The 25,205-nt window shown below is 41.0% G+C and overlaps 1 protein-coding gene across 1 annotated transcript in view; it reads right to left on the reverse strand.

Moving 5' to 3' along the window:
* Positions 1-25,205, reverse strand: part of CCDC112 (coiled-coil domain containing 112) — a 126,833-nt gene that overhangs the window by 35,111 nt on the left and 66,517 nt on the right. The window contains exon 3 of the mRNA XM_043470639.1: positions 7,429-7,489. Within this exon, the coding sequence (XP_043326574.1) occupies positions 7,429-7,489 (61 nt within the window). The remainder of the gene's footprint in view (positions 1-7,428; positions 7,490-25,205) is intronic.

Below are 25,205 nucleotides of genomic sequence, written 5' to 3' on the forward strand. Positions count from 1 at the left end.
TTACCACGGAGCCACCAGGCAAGCCCTATTACCTATGTAAGAGATGATAACTTCTCCACAATTTTCATTCATTCTCAAATAAAAACAGCTGAACTCCTTCCACTAACTTTTAAATGACTATCCCCATGCAAAATGTTCAACTGTTTAAACAGCTATATTTCTAGACACTGAAAAGAGAAAGTGATTTAAAGAGTTCCCAGTATTTCAGCACTTGTTTTTATAGTTCCTTGGTAATGTTAGAGTTCCTTAACCATATACTCTTCAACAGGCTGTCAGTTCCCTAGGGATGGGCCAAAAATCTTTACTGTTGAATAGTAACAACAACAATAGCCAAAGCAACAACAGTGGATCTTTACATCAAATGAAACTGTTAAGACATTTTGAAAGTAGGTCTAGATAAAAGGGAAAAATGAGAATATTTACTTTAAAAATAATAATCCTTACTTTTGATGGCCTATTGTGTGCCAAACACTCTTATCAACACAGACAACTACTCTTTGATATAAATAAATGAAGTTTGAGAATCTTAGTCAATAAACTTTCTAAGATAATATAGATAGAATATGGCAGAGCCAAGCATCAAGCCTGGATCTGACTTAATAGTTAGAACTTATTTTTCTAAAGCAAAAACAAAAACAAACAAAAAAACCTCTAATCTCTTTTCTTCTTTTGAAAAATATTTTTTCTTGGGAGACAAGTAAAAATAAAGAAGATAACCACTTATGTTTGAATGGATGTTGATTATTCTTTTTCGGGGGGTCCTAGGTTTACATCATTCAAATCAGCCTTAGGAAATGAAAAATCTTTAGTATGGTTGACAGTTTTATGACTATACCCCTTAATCCCAATAGAGCACTTTTCCCTGAAAATTCAAACCCATCTGATGAACATGAACCTACCATTAAAAATTAATTTCAGAAGTTGTCGCAGGGTCATTCTTCTATAGTTGGATAGAAAATTAAACTCATGTATCATATCATATATTCCCTTGGGTTTATAAAAAAAAATGTCAGGAGCTCCGAGCTCATAGGAACACAATAAATTTTCAATGACATATTTACTTTTACTTGAAAATTTTAAATCAAAAACATTTCTTTATATAAATGCAGAAGCTAAGAAATTGTACATCATGAAAATACCTGCGTCTTCTGTGTCTCCTGCACTGCAGGTGAATTCTTTATTGCTGAGCCACAGGGGAAGCCCCAGATGGTGCTTATGCATGCATGCATGATCAGTGGTGTCAGACTCTTTGCGATCCCATGGACTGTCAGTCTCCTCTGTCCATGGAAGTCTTCAAGCGAGAATACTGGAGTGGGTTGACATTTCCTTCTCCAGTGCTTATAACATATAACAGAAAGGAAATGTCTAGTGATAGGCATAATTTGGAGCACAAAGACACTATATGACTTGCTCACATTGGAAGGAAAATCAGTAAGTGTTAAGGCCATTATCAATGAAAGACTATAGCTATCAAACCAGGCTTCCAAGGACAGGAAAATACAAGGGAAGTGGACAGCCCACCCTGACTTGGGCAAGGAAGTAGGCAGCACTGAAAGATTGCTCAGAGGGTGATATAGATCTGACTGCAGAAGTACTTGGTGGAAACCTTAGTGGAATCAAAAGAGAAAGAAAGAAAGAAAGAAAGGAAAGGTTTTGGTTTTGAACAAATATGTACAGCCAAGTGTGTGCTTGACTTGGCTATTGGTCAGTGTAAATGAATAAGATTTGCTTCCTCTGTCTGTCCATATTTCCACAAAGGCTAGTCCTTAGCTTGGGAGGCAGGGATGCTCACTTACTTGGCAGAGCTTGGGATTGTAGCTATCAGGCATCTATTGCAGAATTGTTTTCCTTCTTTAAGGCTGTCAGGCCATGGGGAGACTATGAAGAAGGGCACAGACAGGAGCTTTCAGTATGGAGTAGATTAGATGATAGATTGATAAGATAATTCTAATTGACATATCCTGAAATGTATTCATTGAAAACATAGATTATACTTTTTTTTTTAACACTCATGAAGTGGGTCATTTTTGTCACAAAAACAACCATATATTTCGGCCAGCAAAACCTCAATAAATGTCAAAAAGCAGAAACAATGCAGATATAATCCTCTGATCACACACACACATATACAAAAGTGAAAACATATAAAGACTCTATTACATAAATATTTAAGACTCCCAAGTCAAAGAAAATATGAAAACTAAAACTGCAATCTAATTAAAATACATTGGTAACACTACAAACCAACATACATGGAATACAGCTAAATCCATCCTCAGAAGAAAATGAGTAATTTCAGTAGTTATATTAATAAATAAGAAAGAATAAAAATAAATGAACTAACCACTCAACTCAAGAAGATGGGGGAAAAATCAATAATCAAAACAGGAAAAAAGGAGAAATGAATTAAGAAATATAAAAAAAAAAATAAAAAACAGGGAAATGACAATTCTAATGAATAAATTTAACCAGTTAAGACAGATAAATCACTGGCTAACCTGATCAAGAATTAAAATCAAGAAAGCCCCACTAAACATACATAAGAAAAATGAAAAAAAAAAAAAAAAGAATCACAGGAGGCAACTTTGCTCACAACTGTCTGCAAATAAATTTGAAAATCCAGATGAAATGGATCATTGCTCTAAGAAAATACAATTTACTAAAGTTGGAAAATTAAAAATCTAAATTAAATATTAAAAACCTAAGAAAAAGGAAAAAATATTAAAATGGTAGGCTCCCAAAGAGCACCAGGCCCAGAGGACTTCACAGACTGATATTATGAAACTTAACAGAACAAACAGCCTCTGATGCATTTTAAATTGTTCCAGAGCAGAGATAAAGAGTGGGAAACTTCCAAATTCTAATAGCAGCATATGTTTGTTACCAAAAACTGACAGCAATAGCACAAAAAAGAAATTAGCTATGAATATTGCTGCAGAAAATGTTTACCAAGTTTCAGCAAACAGAATCCAGTAACATATTGGAAGAATTAAAAGAAAACTACTTTGCCCCCACCCAGTATCATAAGAACATTTCAATATTATTCCCTGTGTTACGAAGTGGTTGGGTACCATTCATTGGCTCACTCAGCATCTATATACTGCAGAGACTGAAAAGCTCAGAATCCTCCTTTCCCAGGCTCCCTTGTAGTTAGGGTTCACAACGTAAAATCTATTTTGCTAATCAGATGCATTTGTGTGGAATTCCACTTCAGAACTCAACTGAGTAGGGGAAAGCACGGTGGTGAGGCACATTTTTCCAGGACACGTCACGGCAGATGCAGTGAAACCCCTCAGCTGCCAATTCTAGCATCAGTTTCCTTATTCAGAGGTATGAGAGAGAGAGGTATGTGCCTGCAGGTAAGAATTCTGGTAGCAACTGCTTGTTCCCAGACCACATGAAGACAGAGTGCTCTTGGTGCTAAGAGTGGAGGCGTGACTTCCTACTGTGGCAGGGGGAGTGGGTCTCCTGGTGGGCTAGGTCTACAGTGTGGATTTGGGCGATATTCCCAGAGAAGCTTGCACCTCTAGCTCTCCACTGATTCATAAGCAGTTTATTCCCTGTATTAATTCCCTTTCACTTTTCTGCAAGTGAACTCTGGCTGATAAGATAGGTTAAAAGGGAGAAAAAGTATACAATTTTCTTCAAATGTGCTGGAAAGGCATTTGATGAATTTCAACATCCATAATTAATTTTAAAAATCTTCACAATATAGGAAAGATCCATATTTCTTAAAAGCCAGTGTTTATGTTTAGTTAGGAAACACTAGAAGTACTCCCATTAAAATCAACAACAAGACAATTATGTCCACAGTCACCACTATTATTTAGCGTAACTCTAGAGGCTTAACCAATGCAATTAGACAAGAGAAATATATAAGAGGTATAAACACTAGAAGAGTCGTACATTATTATTATTCATAGATAACCGTATACCTGCAAAACCCAATAAACTCAGTTAAAAATCTGTTATAAACAATATGAGAATTTATGAGAAGGATGGATACCAGATTAGTGTGCAAAAATGAACTGCCTTCATTCATAGAAACAACCAGTCAGAAGACATCATGGATATGCCAATTTTAAAAAAGAAAAAAAAAGAAATAAACACCAAAATTGCAATAGCAAAAAAGGAAAATACCTAAAGTTAAACTGAAACACAGGTCCTAACAAAGATGACATTGAAATTAGTCACTCTTTTAGAGAGAACTCATACGAAAGGATAACTTTCTTACCCAGGTATGTCTGAAAGTGCTTTTATTTTGCCTGTACCTGAAGGAGAGCTTGGCTCAGTACAGTGCTCTAGAGAAAGAAAGAAATTCTCCCTCAGAAACACTGAAGATACTGTTCTCTTTTCTATTATATCCAGTATTGCCACCGAGAAGTCCAGGAACAATCTGATTCTTTTCTATCTATAGCTAATCTCGTCCTTTAACTTGGAAGCTCTTTAGAAAAGCAAAAACAAAAGCAAATCATCTTGCTATTTACTGTGAGAGATTTGAGCAGAACTCAAAGCCTACCAAATCCAGGAGAGCACTAGCGTGTCCTCTCCATTACGTCTGACCCCAGAATGTCTATTTAATGTAGAAAACCGAACACCAAAAGTGTAAGCAAAATTAATCTTCAACCAATTCAGTTCGTATTCTTCAATGTCTTCCTACCAGTGAAATTTGAGAACCTCATCTTTGTTTCATTTCTAAACAGAAAACGGCATTTTAGTTTTTATCCACCAGATGGCACCTGAGAAACGATAAACAACAGTAGAGAGACTGATTCTTAACAAAAGAACATATTTTCATCTTTTATGCATGAAAGTTAGAATGTTCTTCTTAGGATATACCAGCATTTAGGGTATGAAGGCACATACCAGTTAAAAGCCAGGCAGGAAAATAAAAACATTCACTCCCATATTCAGATTCTCAAATACAGTCAACTGACATTCAGTCTCTCAAATAGATTTCACTTTCCCACATTTTATACTAAACCTAAGAGGTCTTTTTAGTGAAAACTGTTAGAATAGTTTTTAATACTACTAATTTCTATATGATATAAACAGTTAAAAAACTCAACTACTTATTTCAGAATGTAAACCAAAAGATTAGAGACTTGTAACTTTGAAGTTAACAAGTTAATGTTTACCAATAATCTTGTTCGTCTTTGGTAATCTATTATTCCCTATTGTGTGTGACAAGACTCCTTAAATGACCTACAAACCCTGCATTTTGTGGCCCTGTCCATCTTCCTGTTTCCCACTTCTTCTAAACAGAAAATTAGAACCTATTTGGACACATATACAAAATGAGGACTAACTTTAGACAGAGTTACCAAATACGAGAGCAATTAAGTGTCTTTTTTTTAACAACTATTTTTGTCCACTGGCCAAGTGGTATGTGGATAACAAAACCACTGGTCATTTATGAAGCTAATCCTAGGTGAATTTACACTTATATTTTTTTATCACCCTCATTCACTCACTCAGGAATCAAGCACAGATATGACACTAGATCCTTTCATAGAGCTTTCTTCCTTCCTGGGGAAATTACTGGGGTTTGTCAAGTAGGACACTGCAGTGCAATTACCACCTCTTAGCTGGGTGCAAGGGTGGAGCAGCTCTTCCAGCCAGGAAAGGGCTTGGATGGGGGCTTTCCCAAGCACTGCCACAGCATGGCACAGGGATCATGAATGGAATTATTCCATGAGTCATCCCATAAGTATTAACCACATATTCAGCAGCTGTTTTATTGACTAATCATTAAGTGCCAGTTACACTGATTCAAGCTGGGGCTACAATGCCAAATGAGACATGTCCTTGCCCCTAAAACGCTTACGACCCTTTAGGGAAGACAGATTTTCAAGGAAAACCAACTAGTGACGTCCAGCATGGCCCACATAAATACGACATACAGTATATCATGGGAATACCCAGCCCAATGTAAATTAGATTTGGGATCAGAGGTCCTCAAGACAGTTTTCTTAAAGAGGAGACAGCCAAGGTCGGTTTTCAAGGACAAAGAAAGGGCAAACAACTTTTTAGAAGAGAAAATAATCTGAGAGAGGGCACAGAGAAATGAGACACAAAGGCTCATTTAGGGAACTAGAGGGCAGTTAACTAGAGGGCAGTTAACTAGAAGCCAGTTAACTAGAAGCCAGTTAATTCGTCCGCTGCCGCTCTCACAGCCCAACCCTACCCAGTGAATAATTCCCTTTTTTTTTGCACATGAGAAAAAAATAGAGATAATAGAAAAGTTTCAAAATGAGTGACAGTTAAAGGAAACACAGGTTTACAAGTCAGCACAAGCTGCTATTACCAGTTATCAAGAAAAAACAATTGACTCTAGTGAGAATGTACTGCATCTGCAAGAGATGCTCCTGTAGTCTGGGTTGTAAGAAGCCTACAGGAAAAGCCGATGAGCTGCCGCTTTCTAAGGAGATGCCATCAGGAAAGCAACAGTGAGGAGACATGTAGTGAGGGAGGCTGGAGTATGCCTGTGGCTGGTAACATGTAGAGTTAAAGCTCCATCTCATGGGATGTGTTCAGTAAGACCAGATAAGCTACTGCATCTCAAGGCAGCCAATCAGGGGACGGGAAAAGGAAGGAATTTATGTGTTAGCTCTTCCCCACTCCTCATTTTCCCACTGGTCATGAGTCGGCCCCGTGGAGCATTAACTACCCTGGCAAGGCATGACTCAGTCTCCCCAGGCATGGAGGGGAAGCTGAGGTCATACTGCTTCACTGAAGGGGGCATTTGTCATGCTATGTGGCTACTCATTACCTTTGGGCTCATTCTGTATTTGGAGAATGTACTAATTTAAGAGTCTGCTCTCCTGAGAAGTCATAAACTCTTTTGGCACCTTAGATTTGAGGATGTAGGGTCCAGATTCTGCCAATCAGACCCACCTGACCGAGAACTCAGGGAAGTGAGCACGGTACCTTACAGAATCCATCCTGACAGGTAGACGGAGAAGCAGCACCTTCTAGAGACCGTGGCCAGAGGCCCTAGCAGTAGCCTTTAGTTTCTAGCACTGGGGGTGGAAGATGGGCTGTCTGGACTTAAAGAGACAGGGATAGTGGGGTATCTTCTAGAGCCATCCTCCTAGGTAACTTGCGTGTAGCTCCTGGTCTCAGAGCATCCATGGTTGATTCTCTTGTCCTCACTAAGATTCTGAGAACTACTTAAAACCTTTAATAAAAAAAAATTTTTTTTTTTGCTTAAACTAACCAGAGTATGTGTTTTTTTTTTAACTCTGGAACCTTGAAAGATTCATGTAGCCTAAAAATAAATTTGGAGTTGTCTTTAAATCATGATATACTTCTAATCTTAGATCTGCTCATTTATGTGAAACATGTCTCATTAATTTCAATTCCATATCCTATAATCAAAGAGTCTGAGGCATAGAAGGATCCTTTCAGAGACATTTTATCACTTACCTTTGGCTTTGAGCAGATCTTTATATCACACCCACACTCATTTGAGGGAACCGAGTTTCTCCTGAAACAAACAAAAAAAAGGTAATTTTTACTAGCTCAAATGTTTTTCTGTCAGTCATCCAATGAGCAGGGCTGAGAGGCCACTCTTGGGAAATTTTATTTATGTGAGAGACAGGTGAAGGGCCTACAGGCTGTAACCTAATTTAGTCAAACACTTCTGGTACAAAAATAAACAGTGGCCTAAAAATCAGTAATTTTACTGTAATATCTAGAGAAACCAGGTCACTATTTCCAGCCCTAAGTTTGTCCCCTGGTCTCTTAGCATTTAACTATGTCATGAATTTCCTTTTGATAAGGTTTATTAACAAACTTAAAGTAAGAATAAAAAATTTAAGGCAAAACCCACAGTGAAGATCCACAGTGAAAAACAAAAGCACTGGGACAAAATATCTTTGACCAGCATTGTTAAAACAAGCCTGTCAAATGCCAGGAGTTTATCCAGGGCACTTGAGCAGTTCACTTTAGGGAAATAGTCAAATGGCCCATAATGTTGTCTCAATTGAAATTCAAGTTCACCAGATATTTCTCAACTGAGAGAGGTCCCAGTGAAGTAGTTGAGGGTTTATGGACTCGCTTACGTGCGTGCATGCTAAGTCGCTTCAGTCATGGCCAACTCTGTGGGGCCCTATGGACTGTAGCCCACCAGGCTCCTCTATCCATGGGATTTTCCAGGCAAGAACACTGGAGTGGATTGCTGTGCCCTCCTCCAGGGTGGACTCTTGAGTCAGACCTAAATTCAAACCTAGATTCTCCCATTGACCCACTAGCTGTGCAAACCAGGGGCAAATTACTTAACTCTCTGCTTCCAGTCATTTTCTTTGCGTGTCTGGGTGGGTTGTTTGTAAGGTTTAAATTAGGTGATGGTTTAAATAAGGTTGTAGAGCTGTCTGCACCCTGGCAGAGCCCAGCAAGAGCCCCAGAGCCCCAGGCCCTGTTTTCCCACACACACGTGCTTCCCTTTAAACCTTTCTCAGAGGAGCACTCTGTGGAGAAAGCAAAATGTGTGGTTCCAGGAAAGACTGGCTTTTCTAAGCCACCAAATTAGATGAAAAGCTTTTTTTATTTTATAAACTTCATTTAGAAAATACATTTTGTTACATGATTAGAGCAAATGCCCAATATTTAATTTGCTTCAGTAAAATCAGGGGCCAATCCTCTTTCAGTTCATTAAAAATAAAATCCTACTAGAAGACACGCTTCTCATCTGTCCCACTTTAAAATTCTCACTCGAACCTGTGTCTATTAGAAATTCAGAATTCTTGCTAGAGTTAATATTTCTTAAGTCTGTTCAGACCAACATTCCATAATTTACATGAAGAATATTAAAGCTTGGTCAAGACTATAACATTTTCAGATCATTTGCTTGACATTTAAAACTTCTGGATTTAAATATGGAATTGAATTTATTTTTTTTTTTATAATTGTCTAGTATGTAAGTTCTGTGAGTTTTTTTTTTTTTTTTTATAATTGTCTGTTTCCCTTCACTAGTATATAAGTTTTATTCTAGAATCTCACCTGGTACATAGTAGGAACTTAATAAGTCACTGTTGAGTGAATGAATGAATGGTGAGTGAACTGTTATAGCCACACTTTCCAGGAAACAGACTCACTCAGAAGGACAATGCAGATAGTGAAGTGCAGTTTATTACGCCGGCGGGCCCAAGGCAGAGTCTCCTCTTAGCCAAGGACCCCGTCCAGCATTTGTGAAAATCTTTTATACCCCATGTGTATGTGTCCAAACCCACTATCCCAATTCCCTTGAGACTTACATAAACAAAGGAAGGGTAAATACAACTACAATAACCCCATCATTCACGTGTTATGTGTTCAAACAGTCAATAATCAATAAGCCCGCAGTTACATTCCAAATAGTTAATAACCGATAAGCCTGTGCTTACATTCTGATAGATAGTGTCCGGAGGCAGGGGTGATTAGTGTCTGTTTTCTCTTCTTTAAGATTCCCCTGCCCAGGGGGGGGTCTTATCCTTCCATTGTCATTCCCACAGGCGCTAAGCACAGAGTTCAGAGTCCACTGGAGAGGTGGCCGCACGATCAGCACAGACAGGCCTGAGATGGAGTCCAGGCCCTATGAATTCCTTCTTCAGAACCAGTAAGCTTTTTGCCACACAACTGAAGAAATAGTATCTGGGCTAGAAAATAAGATCTGTATTAGGCTAAGCTTCTTTCATCTAAATATACAGAATATTACATGTAGTTTTTCTTTTCATTAAATTACTTTAAACTCTTCCCTGTTTTTGATTTCTAAAGCTTATCTAGAACTTTTCACATGTATGAACTGTGCACATTTTACCTTGTATGCAGATTTAAATACATTTTCAATGAAAATATCCATGTACTATTGACAATTGCATTAGACATGTTTGTTCCTAAGAGACATTCCTGAAGAACAGATGCCTGCTTTCATGGTAGTCTTAGTTTGCCAGTATAGATAATTTAAGGGGCTGTTTAGATCTCACATTCTGTGTAGAATATTCGTCTAATTTTGGTAATAGTGCAAAAGAACTTATGGTTGAGGTCTTTCCAAGAGTTAATGACATCATTTCTTCCATATGACAAATCCAGTTTTAGTTTTTGTGAAAATATGAGAGAACTACTCTCGCATATGTAGCTTCATAAATGGCATAGTGGTAAAGAATCTGCCTGTCAATGTAGGAGATGTAAGAGATGTGGGTTTGATACCTGGGTCAGGACAATCCTCTGGAGTAGGAAATGGCAACGCACTCCAGTATTCTTGCCAGGAAAACTCCATGGACAGAGGAGCCTACAGTCCACGGGGTCAGAGTCAAACATGACAGGGAATGAGCACACACTCTCACATACAACATGATTTTCCTTAATGGGCTTTTATACGTTAATAACGTTTCACTTTTTTTTTTTAACTGGAAATGGAACCATTAACCAAAAGTTCAAAAGAGTTTATAAGTGATTTTTGTTCTCTTCTGAAAGAGGGACTTGATTGACCTTTTGACCACGCTGCTAGAGGAAAAACTACCTGAAAGGAAAAAATTACCTGCAGACATTTTGGTGAACTCGGCACTCAGGGAAATTTCATTTGTCTGCTGGCCTTAATGGCACTTTGATGAAGAGTAACAAGGAGGAATGGAATTGCTAGTTAAAACACACTTCCATAAAAAAAAAAAAAAAAAAACCACACACTTCCATAGACTTTTCGGGTAGGGAAGTCCAGCCTAAGCGGCAGGAGACAGGATGCGCCTATCCGAAGATCTTCTTTTGGAAGCACATCCAGGAGAGCTCCGCCTGACACAGTCTCTGCCACGTTATACTAACAACACTCCAATGACACCTTGCTCTTTGACCCAAATTAATTTTCCCTAGAAAGTTCTTATTTTTTATTTTTTACCGTTCTTTACCTCAGACTTTTGGTAAATTGTGAGGTAAAAACCTTGCTGAGTCATTGATTCTTCATCAAACAACTACTTATTAAGGACCAGTCATGGACCAGGGAAATTCTAGGGTCTCACATAGTTCATGTACTCATGGAGGAAGATGCTTATCAAATAAGCAAATAAGATAATTTCAGTCAGTAGTGAGGGCTCTGCACAGAATGGAAGAGGAAGATGTAATGGAGGACGTGAGTGGGAGATCGTGAGAGAAAACGGGTTGGGGAAGTGCCGTCTGAGCTGAGATCCGCCACACGAGCGGGACGCGGCAGCCCCGTGGAGATGCGGGGACACGGCGTGCCAGGTAGGCGGAAGGGCGAGGGGAGCGGCACACACAGCTCGGGCAGGACAGCCTGACACCTGCCGGGAGGAAAGGAGGCTGATGCCACGGATCCCAGTGAGCAGGCGGGAGGAGGGTGGCAAATTGAGGTCAGAGAAGTAGCAGGGCAGGTGGCAGAATTCTGATTTTAGGTTAAAATGAGAAGTTGGTGAAAGATTTTAGTCAAAGGAAGGACATAATCTGGTCTGTGTCTTCACAGATGGAGCAGCATGCTGTGTGACAAATGGATCTATGTTAGCTTTGGACTGATACCAATTCATCCAGGAGTTCTCCCGGGGTCAGTGAAAGGGCTGTTATTTTTATTTTCTGTTTTTGGCAAATCTGGATGAGTTTCTCTTTCTCCTTATCTTTAGACTTGACCTCCAGAAATAGCAGGGCCTTCTAGGTGATAACCTTTCCCATCCCCAGACGACATGACCATCGTGATCTAGGATAGGAGAAAAGCAGTCCACTGCCTCTTGCTTTCCTAGCAAACACATTTTGTTTGTCTGACCTGGAAAAGCCATGCTGCAGCTCTGCCAGGACCCAGGGATTTTTGACAGGTCAGCTATACTCAATTAATCAGAGTGACTGCAGTTTCCTCTGAAAGTAGGAACCAGTTCCATCAGGTTACGGCCCTCATGACACTGGCCTGTAACGGAGGCCTAAAACATGGCCAACTGTATGGGTTTCCTTAGTGTGAGGCTTCAGAATGACAACTGAAGGATAAACTACTTGAAGTCTGAACTGCACTAGGCCCTCAGTGGATGGGGCGAGACTGTGCTCTAAGACCCGTGTGTCAACTTTAACAGGAACAGTGACGACGACAGTCACCACTTCTTGAACACTGAGTTTTCGCCAAGCATTCATCCAACTCAGGTGTTGGCAAACTTTTGTAAAGGACCAGACAGAAAACATTCTCAGTTTGTGGGCCAGATGGTCTTGTTGCACGCAGAGCACAATTCTGCTGTTGCAGTGGGAAGGCAGCCAGAGGTAACAGGGAAGGAACGGGTACGGCTGTGTTCCAGCGACACTAAATTTTCCCAAACAGGGGTGGGGCTGGATGAGGTCCACAGGACACAGCGTGATGGCCCCTGATCTAGATGACTTACTTGTATTAACTTACTTGATCTTCAAAGCACTCTGATTATACCACAGATGAACTGTGGCACAGACAGGTGGTGTAGAGGGCATAGCGCGTACCCTAGAGCTGAAGGTCACACCCACACAGCGTGACTCTGGGCACTGAGCACAGAGTCAGCTCAAGTGTGGCATGACCAGGACTCGCCCTGAGCTCAGCCATCTACAGACTCCATCAGCAAGTTTTACAGGTTATCTGGATTCTTTCTAAGAGGCCTACCTCACAGGACTGTCAGAGAACAACATCTCGGGGAATGTAATGAACCAAACAGCACAATGCTTATACCAGCACAGTGCTTTGGAGGACCTGCCAAGTCACTACACACTTCTGTGTCCTTTGGATGTGATATTTGAGGGATACCCGCAGTCTCTGGGCTACTGGGGGCACTTGTGCCTGGGTATCTGTGAACATCTTGGCAGTTCACGGAAGAACTGTAATATTAGCAGTCACATGGAACAATGGTTCAAAATTGGGAAAGAAATATGTCAAGGCTGTATACTGTCACCCTGCTTATTTAACTTACATGCAGAGTACATCATGTGAAATGCCAGGCTGGATGAAGCACAAGCTAGCATCAAGACTGCCGGGAGAAATATCAATAACCTCAGATATGCAGATGACACCACCCTTATGGCAGAAAGCGGAGAGGAACTAAAGAGCCTCTTGATGAAGGTGAAAGAGGAGAGTGAAAAAGCTGGCTTAAAGCTCAACATTCAAAAAACTAAGATCATGGCATCTGGTCCCATCACTTCACGGCAGATAGATGGGGAAACAATGGAAATAGTGACAGACTTTATTTTCTTGGGCTCCAAAATCACTGTGGATGGTGACTGCAGCCATTAAATTAAAAGACGCTTGCTCCTTAGAAGGAAAGCTATGACCAACCTAGACAGCATATTAAAAAGCAGAGACATTACTTTGCCCACTAAGGTCCATCTAGTCAAAGCTATGGCTTTTCCAGTAGTCATGTATGGATGTGAGAGTTGGGCCATAAAGAAGGCTGAATGCCAAAGAATTAATGCTTTTGAGCTGTGGTGTTAAAGAAGACTCTTGAGAGTCTCTTGGACTGCAAGATCCAACCAGTCAACCCTAAAGGAAATCAATCCTGAATATTCACTAGAAGGACTGATGTTAAAGCTCCAATACTTTGGCCACCTGATACAAAGGGCTGACTCATTAGAAAAGACCCTGATGCTGGGAAAGATTGAAGGCAGGAGGAGAAGGGGACGATAGAGGATGAGTTGTATGGCATCACTAACTCAATGGACATGAATCTGAGCAAGTTCTGAGAGATAGTGAAGGATAGGGAAGCCTGGCGTGCAGCAGTCCATGGAGCCGCGAAGAGTCGGACTTAACTGAGCAACTGAACAACAACAACAAAGAGCTCTCCGGACTTCCCAGGTGGCTCAATGGTCAAGAACCTGCCTGCCAATGCAGGAGACACAGGTTTGATCCCTGGGTCGGGAAGATCCCCCGGAGGAGGAAATGGCAACCCCTTCCAGTGTTCTTGCTTGAAAAATTCCATGAACAGAGGAGCCTGGTGGGCTATAGTCCATCGGTTCGCAAAGAGTCGGACACAACTGAGCATACACACAAGATTTTTATACTTCTGTTTTTACCCCTACATATCCCTCTGATTATTGTGAGGATCAAATAAATGGGAAAGAAATACAGAGAATAGTGGAGAATAAAGATTTTCTGGGATAACAGAAATTCGGTAGCATAGACTATACATAGAGTGAGACATTTTATGCTTTATTTCTCTAAATATATGGATAAGCATGTTGGGGAACTCTCCTGGATTTTTAAGAGATTAATAAACATACCTGGGTTAAATACATGGGGAGGCTTCAAATACCCATCATCCAGTTTATTCTAACCGTATCACCTGCATAGCTAGTTCCATACCAACACCTGGAGTCTGACGGCGCTGGAACACACAGAGCTCATTCAGTTGCACCAGCATCATACACCCTTATGTGTGTGTGTGTGTTTGTGTTCAGCTCTATGCAATTTTATCCCACATGTAGATGAATGTAACCACCACCACAATCAAGACACAGAACTGTGTCAACACCAGGCTGCCTCCTGCTACTCTTTTATAGCTATGCCCTCTCTGCTTAAACCGTGGCAACCACTAATCTGCTCTCCATAGTGCTATATGTTGCTACTTCAAGAAGGTTACACAAATGGAGTCATACAGTATGTAATACCATATATTTTGAGATTGGCTCTTTAACTCAGCATAACTCCTATTGTGTATATTAATAGTTCATCTTTTTATTGCTGAGAATGGATGGACCCCAGTTTGCTTAACCTCTTAGGCACTGAGGGACAGCTGGGTTGCTTCCAGTTTGGGGTTATAATGAATACAGCTGCAGTGAATATTTGTGTACAAGTTTTACGTAAACATACACTTTCATTTCTCTGGGATAAATCCCCCAAAGGGCAATTGCTGGGTCATATGATAAGCACATGTTTAGTAGTAAAGACTACCAAACTGTATTCTGGAGTAACTCTATCACTTTACTCCTATTTGTTTTTAAAGCATACGTTAAGTAAGAAAACTCCTTTGCTATCTAATATTAACTACAGTATTTACTTTGTGATTCTTAAAATTACAGGGAAGCCTGGAATGCTGCAGGCCATGGGGTCACAAACAGTCTGATATGACTTAGCGACTGAACAACAACAAATTTTTAAAAACTTAATGAAGTCATTATTTTTCCACCTCATAAGTTACAAACCTAACCTTATATCAGATATGTTTTTAACTTAAAATCCACCCAACGATGGAAGAGAATGAATGTAATCCTCTTCTCTTCATGTCCCTATTACTGAACACATTTTATGCAGTTGATCTTTCTTGATGTTTTCCTCTCTAATCTTATAAAAACAAGACAGTCTCTGTAAGACTCAGGAACATATTTTTCTCGTCTTTTTATAAGACAAGAATATAAAGCAAAATGAAAACAAAGGATTCTTCCAACATCCTATAGTTTAAGAGCAGAAAATATAAGCTCTTACTGAGTTGACTCAAAAGTACATTTAAAAAACACAGAGGAAGTTGATTTTTAATCCCTTCTTTTCCTTTACATTTTCATGTAGGTAGACCAAAAGGTCAAATAGGAGAAACTTTTCTTTCTGAAAAAAAATCAAAAAGTGCTTAGAAGGAAACATAGTGTTCTATATATAAAGAACAAACAGAAACGAGGTCAGCCGAGGTGACACAATTTCACTGATTTCAGAAGAAAGGAGTTCGTGATCTCAGCTGCCATATTTATGACTCAACCGACAAGTCTTTGTTGAGAATCCATGATATGCCAGACACCACGCTAGGTGTAGTAGGGATATAGGAGTTTAAAAACATAGGATACTTTCCAACCACTTCCTGTCCAGCTGGGAAGGCACTGTCCCACATAAAGAGATGGGAGATAGAAACAGAACAGCATGTACTTAATGATAATAGCGGCACTTACACTGATTGTGGGCCAAACACTGGGCAGAGTGCTTTGCATGTTCCTCGTTACTCAGTCCTCACAACAACCCTATGAGGTCACTGCCGTCATTCCCATTTTACAGGTGAGGAAACTGAGGCTTGGAGAGTCAGTTAAAATGCCACATGTCTCTTGTAACAGTCTGCTTTTCCATGTTTACTAAAAACCAGACGGCTTTTGGTTATGTCCTCATGTACAACACCTTTGCTGCCCCAAGGAGGAGTGAAGAAGCCCTCTCTCCACAAGTGTGTGGCCTGAGCTGGGCAGCAGCTGCCGGGCACAGGCATGGCACAGAGGCTCACTCATGTCAGTTCAGTTCAGTCGCTCCGTCGTGTCTGACTATCTGCCACCCCATGGACTGCAGCACGCCAGGATTCCCTGTCCATCAACAACTCCTGGATCCTGCTCAAACTCATGTCCATCACGTCGGGGATGCCACCGAACCAACTCATCCTCTGATGTCCCTTTCTCCTCCTGCCTTCAATCTTTCCCAGAATCAGGGTCCTTTCCAATGAGTCAGTTCTTCACATCAGGTGGCCAAAGTAATGGAGTTTCAGCTTCAGCATCAGTCCTTTCAATGAATATTCAGGACTTATTTCCTTTAGTACGGGCTGGTTGGATCTCCTTTCAGTCCAAGAGACTCTCAAAAGTCTTCTCCAACACCATAGTTCAAAAGCATCAATTCTTCAGCAGTCAGTTTTCTTTATAGTCCAACTCTCACATTGACATATGACTACTGGAAAAACCATAGCTTTGACTAGACAGACCTTTGTGGACAAAGTAATGTCTCTGCTTTTTAATATGCTGTCTAGGTTGGTCATAGCTTTTCTTCCAAGGAGCAAGTGTCTTAATTTCATGGCTGCAGTCACCATCTGCAGTGATTTTGGAGCCCAGAAAAATAAAGTCAGCCACTGTTTCTACTGTTTCCCCATCTATTTGCCATGAAGTGTTGGGACCAGATGCCATGATCTTAAGTTTCCTGAATGTTGAGCTTTAAGCCAACTTTTTCACTCTCCTCTTTCACTTTCATCAAGAGGCTCTTTAGTTCTTCTTCACTTTCTGCCATAAGGGTGGTGTCATCTGCATATCTGAGGTTATTGATTTTTCTCCTGGCAATCCTGATTCCAGCTTGTGCTTCATCCAGCCCAGCATTTCCCATGATGTACTCTGAATATAAGTTAAATAAGCAGGGTGACAACATACAACCTTGACGTACTCCTTTCCCTATATGGAACCAGTCTGTTGTTTCATGTCCAGTTCTAACTGTTACTTCTTGACCTGCACACAGATTTCTCAGGAGACAGGAAAGGTGGCCTGGTATTCCCATCTCTTGAAGAATTTTCTACAGTTTGTCATGGTCCACACAGGCAAAGGCTTTGGCATAGTCAATAAAGCAGAAATAGATGTTTTTCTGGAACTCTCTTGCTTTTTTGATGATCCAGCAGATGTTGGCAATTTGATCTCTGGTTCCTCTGCCTTTTCTAAATCCAGCTTGAACATCTGGAAGTTCACGGTTCACGTACTGTTGAAGCCTGGCTTGGAGAATTTTGAGCATTACGTTACTAGCGTGAGAGATGAGTACAACTGTGTGGTAGTTTGAGCATTCTTTGGCATTGCCTTTCTTTGAGACTGGAATGAAAACTGACCTTTTCCAGTCCTGTGGCCACTGCTGAGTTTTCCAAATTTGCTGGCATATTGAGTGCAGCACTTTCACAGCATCATCTTTCAGGATTTGAAATAGCTCAACTGGAATTCCATCACCTCCACTAGCTTTGTTCATAGTGATGCTTCCTAAGGCCCACTTGACTTCACATTCCAGGATATCTGCTTCTAGGTGAGTGATCACACCATCGTGGATATCTGGGTCATAAAGATCTTTTTTGTATAGTTCTTCTGTGTATTCTGGCCACCTCTTCTTAATATCTTCTGCTTCTGTTAGGTCCATACCATTTCTGTCCTTTATTGACCATCTTTGCATGAAATGTTCCCTTAGTATCACTAATTTTCTTGCGGAGATGTCTAGTCTTTTCCATTCTATTGTTTTCCTCTATTTCTTTGCATTGATCACTGAGGAAGACTTTCTTATCTTTCCTTGCTATTCTGTGAAACTGCATTCAAACATGTATATCTTTCCTTTTCTCCTTTGCCTTTTGCTTCTCTTCTCAGCTATTTGTAAGGCTTCCTCAGACAACCATTTTGCCTTTTTGCATTTCTTTGTCTTGGGGATGGTCTTGATCACTGTGTCCTGTACAATGTCATGAACCTCTGTCCATAGTTCTTCAGGCACTCTGTCTATCCGATCTAATCTCTTGAATCTGTTTGTCACTTCCACTGTATAATCATAAGGGATTTGATTTAGGTCATGCCTGAATGGTCTAGTGGTTTTCCCTACTTTCTTCAATTTAAGTCTGAATTTGGCAATACGGAGTTCATGATCTGAGCCACAGTCAACCCCTGGCCTTGTTTTTGCTGACTCTATAGAGCATCTCCATCTTTGACTGCAAAGTATACAATCAATCTGATTTCAGTGTTGACCATCTGGGGATGTCCATGTGTAGTCTTCTCTTGTGTTGTTGGAAGAGGGTGTTTGCTATGACCAGTGCGTTCTCTTGGAAAAGCTCTGTTAGCCTTTGCCCTGCTTCCTTTTGCACTCTAAGGCCAAATTTGCCTGTTACTCCAAGTATCTCTTGACTTCCTACTTTTGTATTCCATTCCCCTATAATGACAAGGACATCTTTTTGGGGTGTTAGTTCTAGAAGGTCTTGTAGGTCTTCATAGAGCCATTCAACTTCAGCTTCTTCAGCATTACTGCTTGGGGCATAGACTTGGATTACTGTGATATTGAATCATTTGCCTTGGAAACGAACAGAGATCATTCTGTCACTTTTGAGACTGTACCCATGTACTGCATTTTGGACTCTTTTGTTGACTATGATGGCTACTCCATTTCTTCTAAGGAATTCTTGCCCGCAGTAGCAGATATAATGGTCATCTGAGTTAAACCTGCCCACTCATACATGTATATTCTGACATGTATATTCATCAATATACAGCTGTATACTGAACTCACCTGAGCTCCAGGAAGCTGGAGTTAGAGCCCAGATCTTTCCCATTCCAGACAACTCTTTTTCCTTTTTAAAATTTTTCCTTTGGCCATAGAACCCCCTTTTGAAACATTTTACACTGAGGAAAAGGAAAAAATAAGAATTGCTTTGGTTGAAGAATAGGTTTAGGGAGGGACTGGAGTCCCACCTGCCCTCACCAGCTTCCTCCCCTGGCCTCTGAGGGGCTCACACTGACAGTGACCGTTCGAAGCCCTGCTGACTCTAGACTCTGAACACGAGAGGCACGGACACTGGCTGGCCGCAAGGAGGTGAGAGTCCTGAGGACAGACTTGGCAGCCAGTGAGCGGGTGAAGGTGTGGCGCCCCAAGGCCTGTGTCACCAGCCCCTCACCTGCTTGCTGACGCCAGGGTGTCACAGCTACGGAGTCGATGATCAGAGGCAGGTACTTTTAAAGGGGTGAAAGTTTAAGCTACTGACAGTTATCTGCACTTAAACCTAACAAAGAACCAAAGGTTTATAATAGCCAGGAGGCAGAAGAAAATGCAGAGGAAGAAGAAAAAGGCTGTTCAAACTAGCAAGCCAGGGGTTAAAAAGAAAATTTCTTGACTTGACAGTGTTGCAGAGATCCAGCCCTGAGTGTGGAGTTTGTGGCCAGAAACCTTCCCGTCACCTGAAGCGGGTAAAATCCTGTAAAACAGCAGAGATGGCTCAAGGCACAGCGCAGCTGGAGGAAGCAGTGCTTGGACGCTGGAACGGGACTTTTACACAGAGAATAGAATACAATTGTCCAGACTTCAGAAACTTGATACAAAACATGAGGTCATTGAGCTGCTCTTCAAAATGAGCAAATCTTTTAAAATAGATTTTACTGCTTCCAAAATTATTTTGTGTTCTTTGGAGGCTTGCTTTCTTACTCTGGTACCATGTGGTTTTCTTTTGATTTCTTAGATGAAAAGAAAATGATAAATATATTCAACATTTACAACAACTCCCAAATTATACATTTTCAAGAGACAGAACTTTCACCCTTGTGTTTCTGATGTAAGTCTTTGATACTCTGCCAGGATATGGTTTCGAGCCATCAATCCATCAGGATGATATAAAAATCTAACGTTTTCTGCCCCCACGAGCCACAGTGCGAGGCATTCAACAACGGCAAAAAAACTGGCACGACAGATGATGTTTCAGAGAGCCCACTGGCAGATTTCAAGGTCAGAGATTTCCAAAAGAGGAAAATTTCCTAGAGAGTTTCTATGTAAAGGTTCTTAATCTTTTTCCTGTGACAATTGTGAATCACTCATCTTCCCTTTGTGCAGAGCTGCAAGATCAGAATGAGATGTCAGAGCCCAAATGCCTACCTCTTCAAATCCTTTCAATTAACAAGATTCATATTTTAAAAATAAATAATAAAGCAATGCTAGAAAACAAGGACTGCTGCTAACAGATGTTTTGAAAATTCCCTGAGAGACAGCAAGAAGAAGTGGGTTGAGCGAGGACACTGTTGGAGAAGGCTGCTGCAGGCAAGGGTCTGTTCTGCCAAGTACCCCCGGGTCAGAGCCGCTGGGTTCCAGATACAGAGGTATGAGGCTCCCTCACTGTTGGGAGGAGATACTGGTACTTGCTTCACTGATGACAATGCGGTGGGATGGGTCAACATTTTAAATGTGCCATGATTTTCAAACCAGAAATTTCATTTCTAGAGAATTTCCTTAGAAAAATACATATATATGTGCCCAAAGAAAACAAAGATATTCATTACGGTAATGATGGCATTATGATATATGCATGTAACAGATACACAACAGTGGAGAAAAAAATGTGTACTGTCATGTAAATGTCATGTACTAGTATGTACTATCATGTAAAGGGTTCCATGATATTGTGCTAAGTTTTTTTTTAATTTATAAGTTTTTAAAAAGTAAAACAACACATGAGCCTAATTCCACTTATGTTAAAATTTTCAATGACTATTTTTCTAACCATAGATCTATAAATATGTATGTGTGTATTTACATTAATGGATATAAAATTTTCTGGAAGGGTATGCATCAAACTGCTAGCCGTGACTGTCTTCTTCTATATACTTCTATACACTTTAAACTCTTAAAACAAATTAGAATATATTTGTATATTATATAAATTTTTTAAACATTAAAGTTTTGAGAACAGAGAGGAAACCAGGTATTTCAAATATCAAGGAACATATTTAATAAATTGCTAATTAGTAGTTCACTGGTCAAGTAAAGATACCACTCTGTGCTTATTCTGAGTCTCACAGCTTTTAAAGATTGGTGATAGATGTTACAGTGGGGGCGGGGGCTGTGGTGGTTCCTCACGAGGCCTCTGTGGGTGCTCCCCGGCTGGGAGGAGCCGGAAGCCCCTTGTTACTGCCGCATGGACACTGCCTGGGAGGGAGGGTGTCTCCTTGCCGTTGGTGGCTGCCCTGGTGCCAGCTGGTGCTGACCCTGCAGAGTGGAAGGCCAGGTCCCGCACGCTCCACCCAACATCACAAAGGTGCAGGGCTGGTACTGTCGGGCAAGCACGGAGGCTTCTCACCTGGTCTTTTCTGACACCCTTTTCTGACAGTCTACTGAGGGTGGAAGTCTAGGCTCCCCACCCAACCTTCGCTGGGTGTCTGGCTGGAGGAGAGTGGTTATTATCTAAATGCTTTCTGTCTTATTAGACTGCCCTTTCCTGGGTCCTTTGGTTACAGACAGCAGGCTTTTGCTAGGCTTTATCTGTGTCTGTATCCATTGGCTTTTCTGAGGGGCTAGCTTCTTTAGCTCAAAGTCAGGAATAAAGAAGGCAGAAGGAAAAACCCAGAGAATTAAATACCAAGTTGTTCCATGGAGTCCTCTGGCTGATGATGGTCTGCCTCCTCGCTCTACCTTTTGGAGTATTTTTATTTTTGTTTTATATAAAATGTCTAGGGTTATTAGTTGCACCTGGTGGGAGGAGTAAAGAGAAGTGTGTCTACTCTACTCTATCCTTTTAGAAGTGGAAGTCCACTTTTTCCTTTGAAAATGTTCTCTTAGTCTACAAAAAAAAAATGCTTATTCTGACAAGTAAAACAATAAAATATATATAAAGAAAACCTTAATAATATAAACTCTGCCACCATTATCCTCCTATTACTATTCCCCTTTCCAAGATAACCAATATTCCTGACCCAGGGGGTATTCATCTTTTTTCCATGTTAGTGCAAACATACATAAACAGAAGTATGCACTTTTATTTCTGTAAAAATGGTTTTCTACTTGTCAAAGACAAGCAAGCTTCTCATTGCATTGAAGTTTAGAAATTACTGCACTATTATTAAAATAGTGGAGGGGACATTAACAAAGAGAACTGCTGTTCAAAACTACAGAAGATACTCTGTGCTTTTATCATGTGAGAGAAAAACATAGAAGACAAGAAAAAGAGAAAGGAAGACAAGAAAAAGAGAAAGGAAGACAACATCTAGAGATTTTTCTGCGTTTGTGTATACATACATACACACATACATATATATCTGAAGTAATAAAACAGGTGTAATTGACATACTCCTTTGCACTGGGAACCTGACCCTGGAGTGGACTAGGCTGCCACTCCAGGGGCTGCCCCATGAGTGGACTACAGGAAAGAAGCCCATGAGTGTCGCTCTGTGAGTGCCCAGGGGCCACGCTGGACCGGGCCCTAACAGGAAGTGGGTTTTCCTTCTCTTAGGCGTGCACCTCCCATTGCCACACCTGGGTCCTTGAGGGTCCTGTTTGCTCACAGAGACAACCCCTCCATCTGCACCACATCCTCACAGCTCAGGGCTCCGCCCAACCAGAGGGGCAGTGGGGGGAGCTCTGGCACCTCTGTTAGGGAATGAAGCTGAGAAGGCTCAAGAGAGCAGAGCCATGAGACTTCCCTGGGGGTCCAGTGGCTAAGACGCCAACGCAGGGGGCCCAGGTTCTATCGGTAGCGGGGAAACTGGATCCTACATGCAGTAACCAAGAGTTCGCACACCCGAATTAAGGGTTTGCAGGCCACAAGATTTTGAATGCAACCAAGACCTGGCGCAACCAAATAAATAAAACTTAATAATAATAATGATAAAAGAACACAGAGTCAGGACTAAAGACAGCGGCCTCCCTCCCCACCAGCACAGGTGATGGATGTCTTGACACCTAAAGGGGACATGAAACTTCTCCCTTTCCTTAGAGACCATCTGTTCAGCAAAATGTCAACTGATCTTTAGAGTCCTGTGGCTTCAGGAAGTGAAGTGAAAGTCACTCAGTCGTGTCCGACTCTGTGACCCCATGGAAAATACAATCCATGAAATTCCCCAGGCCAGGATACTAGAGTGAGTAACCTTTCCCTTCTTCAGGAGTCTTCCCAACCCAGGGATCGAACCCAGGTCTCCAGCATTGCAGGTGGATTCTTTACCAACTAAGCTAGCAGCTTCAGGAAAGGAGGCCTATTTTCCAGAGCCCAGGCCTAAGGGGCTCACGAAACACTGCCAGCAGCCTCCTCCGGAGGTGCTCAGCTGCGGACAGGCTGGTCCTCTCCACTCTGAGTGACGGCAGCAGCGCCAGCTCTTCCCCCTTTTTTTCCCCAAGTCACACGGCCCACTTAACGTCTGGCCAGGACAACAGGGCTTGAGTGCACACTGTTGGTTAATCTTCCTGTTTACATAGTGGCTAAAGGCACAGATTCTACAGCCCGTGTTCCAATCCTGGCTCCAAGCCTTGTGAACTGTGACCCTGAGCAAGTCACTGACCCTTCCTCCTCCTTGATTCACTTCTTTGTAAAATGGATATAATAAACGCATGGCCTGATGTGGGGATTAAGTAAATTAGAACAAGGCCAAAGGCACATGATAAGCACCCCTAAACTATCAGCTGGTTATTTTTGTCTGGTTTTCCCAAACCCAGTGCTTCTCCCAAATGCACACAAAAACTGTGGTACATCGTGAAGATGCAGTAATGTTTCTCTGGAATTCTCTTGCTTTTTCTATGATCCAATGGATGTTGGCAATTTGATCTCTGGTTCCTCTGCCTTTTCTAAACCCAGCTTGAACATCTGCAAGTTCTCAGTTCACGTACTGTTGAAGTCTAGCTTGGAGAATTTTGAGTATTACTTTGCTAGTGTATAAGAGGTCACTTGACTCCTCTCAAAAAATGATTCGAGAAAGAGTAACACTGTTTTCAGTTTTGTATCTCTGGGTGTTGGATTTTTATTTGATTTGATGATAGTTCCTCCTCCTTTAAATATAGCCAGGTTAATTGGGTGTACTGTTTGAAGCCAGGCTCAAAATAGGAGCAATTAAATTCATTAGACCTTTGAGGGATTAATTAAAGAAGTACACTTCTTTTTTTTTCCCCAAGAAATGGTACCACAACTTGAAACCTGATTCACAGCTATATGCCAATGTTCTCAACATTATGAGATGATCTAGGCACTCAGTCTTACAGAACTATTTCTACCTCACCACTCTAGCAAAGGGACTTCTGCTGCTGAAGCAGGTATTTGTATGGATTTGAATAATGAACAGGACAGCACCTGAAGAAACACAGAGTCCTGTAACAGAAATACTTCATTCCTTAGAAACGCCAGCTGGGAACAGACCACAATAACCCCTTGCCCCCAGTCCTACGCTGTGGGGAAAACTGACAATCGCTCTCTACCGTGTAGTTTCCACCTGCAACACAACAACATGGGAGAGGATACAGTGTTTATCGCCACTTTTATCCTCAGATGATTTTCCTGAAGTACAGGAGATATTAATTAACGTAACTATAACCCAAGGGTCCATTTTTGTCACTGAAAACATATAAACATCACTTCTGAATTTATCTGTACAATAACCTGAATCCTCACTGACCAACCACATTAAAGGATAGTGTTCCTTTTATTTAATAAAAACTGTTTGCTTTATTCTTTGATAACTTTTTGTGTGTTTCTGTGCCCTTAAAGTTAGAAATTCCTCCATTTCTCTTCTCTCAAACCAAGACACAGTCCCTCAATCACTGGAAAATTCACTTTTTATTTGCAGTGTCAAGTCTAGGCCCTGATATCTACATAAGGATTCTGGGGTGGAAATAGAAGAGCTGCCTGCCTCACCCTGGTTGATCTTCTCCACCATGTTCTACATCTCATGCTGAAAAGCAGACTTTTATGATGGAATATGGTAAAAGAGAAACAGAAATAACTAATATCAGGTGGATAAATGAGCCCCAACCAGTGTGGTACATTTGAGGCAATATTTCTCAAAGGGTGGTCCATGTGTCACCAACATCAGAAGAA

The sequence above is a fragment of the Cervus canadensis genome, chromosome 6 (assembly GCF_019320065.1).
Source record: "Cervus canadensis isolate Bull #8, Minnesota chromosome 6, ASM1932006v1, whole genome shotgun sequence".
NCBI classification, from domain to species: domain Eukaryota; kingdom Metazoa; phylum Chordata; class Mammalia; order Artiodactyla; family Cervidae; genus Cervus; species Cervus canadensis.